At 39.0% G+C, this 8,290-nt stretch overlaps 1 protein-coding gene across 1 annotated transcript; it reads left to right on the top strand.

Moving 5' to 3' along the window:
• Positions 1-3,228: 3,228 nt before the first annotated feature.
• Positions 3,229-3,624, top strand: LOC138883893 (secreted RxLR effector protein 161-like). The gene has a single exon (XM_070164611.1). It carries the CDS (start codon positions 3,229-3,231, stop codon positions 3,622-3,624), a length of 396 nt encoding a protein of 131 aa, XP_070020712.1.
• The last annotated feature ends 4,666 nt before the right edge of the window (positions 3,625-8,290 follow it).

Genomic DNA, 8,290 nt, shown 5'->3' on the forward strand with positions numbered 1-8,290 from the left:
TGGTAGTAGTAGTTGACCTAAAAGAAACCATTGAGAATTCCAGTAAAAAAAAAGATGCCTTAGTGGAGAAAGTGGCTATTATTAAGCAGAAAAGAGATTACCTCTTAGTGGTGATTGTAGACTTAAAGGAAACAATAGAGGAACTCAAAACTGAATGTAGGCCTGGGAATTCTGAAAAAGGAAAGGAAGTGGCTAGTGAGGCATATATTAAACTTGAAAACGAGTTATATGTTGTAAAAACTAGTCTGTGTGCTGAACTTGAGAAAAAATGGACAACGTCAAGCAGAATTGGAAAAAGTAAAAAGTGATCTTGAGAAGTCTCTTAAGTGGAGTTGGTCCTTGGATGCTATTACTACCATGTACGTTAATAATGGTAGAAACAGGAAGGGAATAGGTTTCAAAGGGAGAGAACTCCTTATAACCCTCATAGCAAGTACGTTATTGTGCCCGATAATTGGTTGTGTACCTAGTGTGGGAACAATGTGCATTTCAAAGAAAATTGCCAAGCCAGGGTTCAGTATCTTCAAACAAACAAAGTTTTTGCTGAAAGAGTAGTTGCTGAAAGAGTAGTTGCTGAAAGAGGAACAAGTGCCACCCATAAAAAGCGAATGTTACCTGCATGGACAAGAAGAGCACTTATTCATCCGCTTGTTTCTTACAAGGGATCCAAACTTGCTTGGGTTCCTAAATCTAACCCTTGATTTCCTTGTGCAGGGAACAATGAAAGGAAGCAGTCAACAATGGTTCATGGACAGTGGATGCTCAAAACACATGACTGGGAATACCATGGACTTTCTATCAATAAAAGCCCTGCAAAGAGGGAGTGTATCATTTGGAAATGGGAAAAAAGGTACATTATTGGTGTTGGAAAAAATGAAAAATCACTCACTTACTCAATTGAGAATGTGTACTATGTCAATAGTCTTAAGTACAGTCTCTTAAGTGTTTATCAGATATGTGATAAAGGAAACAAGGTGGAGTTCTTTTCCAAAATATGCACAAGTGAAGTGGTATTTGTGGCCAAAAGATACAAGAATATCTACGTTGCTGATTTTGTGTCCTTACAAAGTGGTGATCTGAGATACTTGAAAGCAGTTGATGATGATGTTGAACTGTGGCATAGAAGGTTGGGGCATGCAAGCTTCTCTCTACTAAATAAGTTGGTTTAGAAAGGCCTGGTTCGTGGTCTACCCAAGTCAAAGTTTAAAGAGCATAAGGTTTGTGATGCCTGCACTAGATGAAAGCATGTGAAATCCTCATTCAAGCCAAAGAAAGATGACAGTACCTCAAAACCACTTGATCTCCTTCATATGGATCTATGCGGTCCTATGAGAGTGCAAAGTAGGGGAGGAAAGAGATATATTTTTGTGATAGTGGATGACTATTCCAAATTCACTTGGACTCTGTTCCTTAGAATAAAAGATGAAACCTTTGAAGTTTTTTTAGCCTTTGTGAAGAAAATTTAAGTGAAGATGGAATCAAAAGTAGCATGCATTAGATCAGATCATGGAACAGAATTTGACAATGTTAATTTTGATGAATTCCGCAATGAGAATGGCATTACCCACAACTTCTTAGCCCCAAGAACTCCACAATAAAATGGAGTTTTGGGAAGGAAGAACAGAACCCTTGAAGAAATGGCAAGAACAATATTGATCGATAGTGGGATTGCTAAGAACTTCTGGGCTGAAGCTATCAACATTGCCTGCTACTTGGTGAATAGGTGCATGATCAGGTCTCTCTTGAACAAAACTCCCTATGAGTTGCTGAATAGAAGGAAGCCCAAGGTGACTCACTTAAGAGCATTTGGGTGCAAATGTTATGTTCTCAATAATGAAAAAGATCAGCTTGGAAAGTTTGATGCCAAAAGTGATGAAGGAATCTTTCTGGGATATTCTTCTCAAAGTAAAGCCTAAAAGGTATACAACAAGTAGACTCACTGTGTTGAGGAGAGTGTACACGTAATCTTTGACGAGTCCTACCTCTCATATGAGAGAAATAACAAGGATGATCAAGATGGAGAGCCTCTTCTAGTTCTAGGTGAAGTCATTGATATGGCAAATGGAAAGGCAAATATGACGAGTCAAGTGAAGGAGACAAGTGAACATAATACAATCTCTTCCTCATCAGTCGGAGAGGGACCAAGTACTACAATTACAACCACTAAATTGAAGAAAGAGTGGTTGATGCAGTTCAAAGTACTCCAGAGGTAGCTAAAAGAAGGATACAAGGGAACCAGTCAGGATTACCCAACTCCTCTACAAAAGCTTAAGTGCCCAACTGGAAACACAAAAACTCCCATTCTCTTGACAACATAATTACTCCTCTGGTTCAAGAGTCCAAACCAGATCAAAATCCATAAATTTACTTGCTTTCTCGGCATTCCTCTCCCAAATAGAACCCAAAAATATTAAAGAAGCCTTAAAATATGCAGACTGAATCACAACTATGCAAGATGAGCTGCATCAGTTCGAAAGGAACAACGTATGGCACCAGGTACCTAGACCCTCAAATCGAACCATCATAGGAACCAAGTAGGTATTCAGGAATAAGCTTGATGAACATGGAAAGACTACAAGGAAAAAGGCAAGGCTAATGGTACAAGGCTACAATCAGGAGGAAGGAATTGATTATGATGAGACATTTGCTCCGGTTACTCGCAAGGAAGCTATAAGAATCCTCATTGCCTTTACATCATGTATGTAAATCACTTTGTTCCAAATGGATGTCAAAAGTGAATTTCTTAATGGCTTCCTCAAGAAAGAAGCGTATGTAAAGAAACCTCTAGGTTTTGAATGTCATGAACACCCTGAATATGTGTTCAAATTGGACAAGGTATTGTATGGATTGAAGCAGGATCCTCGAGCTTGGTATGAGAGGTTGTCAAAATTTCTCTTAGAAAATGGTTTTGCAAGAGGAAAAATTGACAACACTTTGTTTTTGATGAAAAGAGGGAGGAACCTGCTCATTGTTCAGGTATATATTGATGATATCATTTATGGGGCAACAACGGATTCACTATGTGAGGAATTTGCAAAACTCATGGGAAGTGAGTTTGAGATGAGCATGATGGGTGAGTTGAATTTCTTCTTGGGTCTTAAAGTGAAGTAGTCCACAAAGGGAACATTCATTAGTTAGCATAAGTATATAAAAGAGCTTTTGAAGAGGTTTGATATGGAAGCTTCAAAAGTGATTGACACTCCTATTTCCACTGCCACTTGACTAGACATGGACGAATCTGGCTCTTTTGTAAATCAAACAATGTATAGAGGCATTATTGGATCTCTCCTCTATCTTAATGCAAGCAGGCCATATGTTGTTTTTAGTGTGGGACTATGTGCAAGGTTTCAGTCAAATCCTAAGGAATCTCACTTGAAGGCTGCCAAAAAAATCCTAAGATATCTTAAGGCAACACAAGTCCTGGTTCTGTACTACACTTCAGGTGATAATTTTAATCTTATTGGGTATGTTGATGATGATTATGCAGGTTATCGTGTGGATAGGAAAAGCACATCCGGAATGGCTCACTTCTTGGGATCATGTCTTATCTTATGGGGCACAAGAAAGCAAAAATCAGTATCTCTTTCAATAGCTAAAGCAAAATATGCCGCTACATCCTCCTGATGTGCTTGGATTCTATGGATCAAACAATAGTTGGAAGACTTTGGAGTGTACACTGATTGTGTACCTCTTCTGTGTGATAACACACGTGCACTCAACATGGCCAAAAATCCAGTGCAGCATAAAAGAACCAAACACATTGATGTGAGACATCATTTTCTCAGAGACAATGTGGAAAAAGGGGCTCATCTGTATGAAGTTTTACAGCAAAGAGGACCAAATTGTAGATATCTTCACCAAAGCCCTTAGTAGAGAACACTTTGACAGAAACAGGCTGGAACTAGGGTTAATAAAGCCTAATTGAGAACCTGATTCCTACCATATGGCTATGAAAATCACACATAGGTAAAATTAGCTAAAGTATTTTTCGGCCAAGTCTAACTCACTTCTATACCATTACAGGTAGACACACATGATGATTATAGAAGCTACTAAGGCAATGCATGAGCGGTAAAAGAAGGTTGAGCATTTTGTAAAGACTAGTCAGGAACCTGGTTCTTCTTCCACATGTTAGTAGTCTTTTGCTTTATCATACATATCTCAAAATAAAAACAAAAAATAATGCCACATCATCAACCTTTTCAGACTTTGTATGTCACGTCTTTTCATTTAAATCCTTTCACTTCCTCTGAAATGTTGCATCTTCCCATGCATCTACTTCCGTTTCAGAACCCGTTTCTCTTTCCTTCATAATTTCCATTCACCTCATTATAACCCTCTCATTCACAAAAATTGATCGACCATCTCTATTCTTCTCAATCTCTCTAGAACCTTCAAGCAAAATTTTCTACCACGGCTGAGGATCAACCAATCCCTCCTACCATTGAAGAGAAAAACCTAGAGTCTTCTCCTGAGGAAACAATACCAGTCATCTCTTCTTACACCACTGAAAACCCTAAACTAGTTTCTCCTTCACCCCTTATCCCTCTCTCCACTCCCTCTGATTCTACTCCTCGTCTAAGTGTTGAGAACTTATACAATCCTCAGAATGAAAGCTTCTCTCCATTGTTGCCTATGACATTCAACGAATAGAGTGAAGATGACATTGCAGTTCTAGAGGAAAAGAGTAAGTCTCCATCGACAGAAAAATCTTCATCGATCAGTCTTGAAAGTGCCAAGGGATCTTAGGAAAACTCTGATCAGTCTACAGGTACTCCTGTATCTCCTGTTGTATCTTCTATGGAACCTCAAAAGAGGGATGCCATAGAAAACATGTTGGCTATTGCTGCTAAGGGAATTATTGGGAAGGAAAACTCTACTGTGTCTGAGTTTTAACGGGAAGAGACTCAGTACTTGGTGGGAGAAGGAGCAATGGTGCTTTTTGAAAAACCTACACTAGAAGAGACTACTAGTACCCCTCTTGATGGACCTAACCCCTCTCCTGATGAAACATGTCAGGAATCATCTTCCGAGGTTAGTCTCAACCCTGGAGAAGAATGGTGAAGTTGTTTGTGACAAGAATATCCCAATTGTTGAAGTTGATGAGTAAGTCACAGATGAACCATGTTCCTTGATCAGGAAGTCAAAAAAAGAAGCACTCTACTAAGAGTACTTCAAAAGAGGCTATTGAAACACCCAGTGACAAGTCAGTAAAAGGATAATGGCAAGTTGGAGGAAGCTGTGGTAGAAGAGTCTGTGTCAGATGAGGATGTGCAAATGAAGTCTAGTGGGAAAGTTAAGTCCAATAGAAAGTCTGTGAAAAGGAAGTTGGGGTATATGAAGGAACCCGATTCTGTAGAGAAGGCAAGAAAGGGAAGTATATCTGGTAAAGAAAGGTTGAGGTATCAGAAAGTGTTGTGGGGTCGTACTTTTGACCCTGTGATTTCTGAGATGGCTGGAATGCGTCAAGTGCTTGAGATGGTTGAGTTTCAACAGTGAGGACACCTATTCAAGGTGGATGCACCCAAGGTATATGAGGAAGAGGTTCAAAGTTTCTATGTAGTCCACTTTACTATTGAATCTGATCAAATTTGTGCACTAGTAAATGGCGTAGACATTGTTATGGACTCTGATTTGTTAGGAGACATACTTAAGGTTCCTACTGAAGGTCTGTGTTCTATTAGAGATGCCTATTACTCAAACATTAAGCATGCTATAGTTAAGGAGGGAGTATTGCAGAGGGGAGGGGGGGAACATGTGCATAAGAATGCTTTGCTTCCTATTTATCAGCTCCTGTTTGAGTTGGTGAACAAGGTCCTGCTTCCTCGCGCTGAGAGGAGGTCTATCATATACAAGTCTGGATAGTTTCAAACTATTAATCTGCCAGCTATAATGATTCAGCGTATGCAAAAGGTAGCAGCATTCAAAGATGGAAATCATGGCCTCCCCTATGGGGTTCTCCTCACGTGTGTCTTTAAATTCTTTAAAGTGCCTTTGGGACAACCTAAGATACTGACCAAGAAGAAGACTATCTATAAAACTACTCTAGAGGAATGTGAGTGTATCGACAGAATGGGAGGGGTAGGAAGCACATCAATGATTTCCTAGCTTATAAATGCTCAAAACAGTGCTACTGAAGAGATCAAAAAGTTGAAAGCAAGGAATGTCATATTAGAGACAAATCTCAGTCAGGCTCTAGAGGCATTAGGGTCCTCCAATTCTTCAAATGCAGAGTTTGCTCATCTGACTAAAGAGAATGCTTATCTTAGGCAACATGTTGCGAACCTGAGTGAGAAACTGCTCACTGAGCAAATGTCTGCCAATGCCCAGATAGATCTTGTTCTCAACACACTTGCTGCCTCTTCCAAGCCCTCTTTATCTAGTGTCCCCTAGGCATATCTATTAGTGACCAGTGTCTAGTTTATATCTCTTTTGATGATGTTATGGTAGTTGTGTTTATATTTTTTTGGTTTGTAGATGGAAATCACTAGTACTAATCCTGTGTAAACAATCTGAAACTGCCTTTGCTGTAACGGCAAATGCTTATATTTTTGTTGTTTAATGAAGACTCTTTTTTTTGTTGTAAATGCTTATGTGTTTCTGCTTCTCTTTTCTATCATGTTGTGTGCACACAAGTAGCATGTGTTAACTAGGCTAGACGTCTTTATGCTATTTGCTTGTTTATGTATTTTTAATGATGTCAAAAGGGGGAAAAGTAAATAAAATTGAAGGAGTTTAGAAGAAGCAGGGAACTAATTAAGGGGGAAGCACAAAGTTAGGGGGAACTTGTGAAGTTCTTATTACTTTATCTGGTTTTTTGTTGCTCTAACTATGATTGTCAATCTCTAAGTTTGTCATCATCAAAAAGGGGGAAATTGATGGGTTTATAGTACCTTAGCTTCATGTTTTGATTATCTAACAAACTTACTGTCAAAGAACCAGATAAGTAACCTGATACACTTGGTACACAACTCAATCAACGGACTCCAGCTAATGTGAGTTACTATGACTTCAGAAGATAAATAATCAACATAGGGACCTGATCCTCTTGGGTTCTCCTATCAGCAGTTTGAAGTCAACTCTCTACAGCTGGAAAGTGATTGCCTGCACTGTACATACAAATAGTATAGCACAGTGCATCAGTCACTTCTCATTGACCTTGTACCAACCAAGTGACTACATCATTCAAGTGATGTCATCCAAGTTGTATTAACAAAACATTACAACAAAACATCACTTGAACACTTGAGAATTCATTCAAGAAATCCAAGCATCTAACAATCAAGCATTCAATTCTCAAGTGCATCAAGAACAAAGTACAACACTAATACGGACCAATTCCTATAATAAGTCTCTTGTATGTCCTTAGTTGAGTTGTAACTTTATAATTGTTCTTCATTGTAATTCCTACTTTGCTTATCTAGAAGCTTTAATTAGGAACACCTTGTAAACCATAAACCTTTAGTGTTTGTGTCTTGACTAGAGTTAGTCATGAGTTGAAGTCTTTGTAATAGGTGTATTGCAAATTGGCTTGTAATAGGTGTATTACAACTTAGTGAGGGATTAAGAGTTTAATTCCTAGATTGCATAGGTTGTAATCTAAATATTGCTCATAGTGAATTTTTAAATCATATCAGTGTAGGTTTTGATTTTTATCCCCTTGAGCAGGGATTTTCCCACGTAAAAGTTCCTATTCCATTTACTTACTTTTGCATTAATCTTATCTGTGTAAACCTATATAGGACATGGTCTCTATATAGTTTAGTGGACTCATATATTCTATCAAATAAGTAAAAAGAAAATAAATAGGGTCGTACCTTAGCAGTAGTATCTCTTCAAATGGGTTATGTTCCAGGTATTCAGTAGTTGCTCGCCCTTCATTGTTCCATGTTTATAGGACCCCTTTCCGATGATCACAATAATCTGGTATGGTCCTTCCCAGTTCGGTCCCAACGTCCCTTCATTCAGGTATCAGGTGCTTAGTGTGACCTTCCTTTGAACTAAGTCCCCGATATTGAAGTGCCGGATGTTGGCCCTTCGATTGTAGTATCTCTCGATCCGTTGCTTTTGGGCAGCCAACTGGACAAGGGAGGCTTTGCGCCTTTCATCTAATAGTTCTAGGCTCGTACTCAAGGCTTCACCATTCGATTCCTTGGTAGCATATCAGAATTTGATACTTGGTTCACCGCCTTTGACCGGTATTAGAGCTTCAGCGCCGTAAACCAACGAGAATGGGGTGTCCCTGGTATTGGACTTCGAGGTCGTATAGTATGCCTATAGGAAATCAGGT

This window comes from Nicotiana sylvestris, chromosome 12 (genome assembly GCF_000393655.2).
Source record: "Nicotiana sylvestris chromosome 12, ASM39365v2, whole genome shotgun sequence".
NCBI classification, from domain to species: domain Eukaryota; kingdom Viridiplantae; phylum Streptophyta; class Magnoliopsida; order Solanales; family Solanaceae; genus Nicotiana; species Nicotiana sylvestris.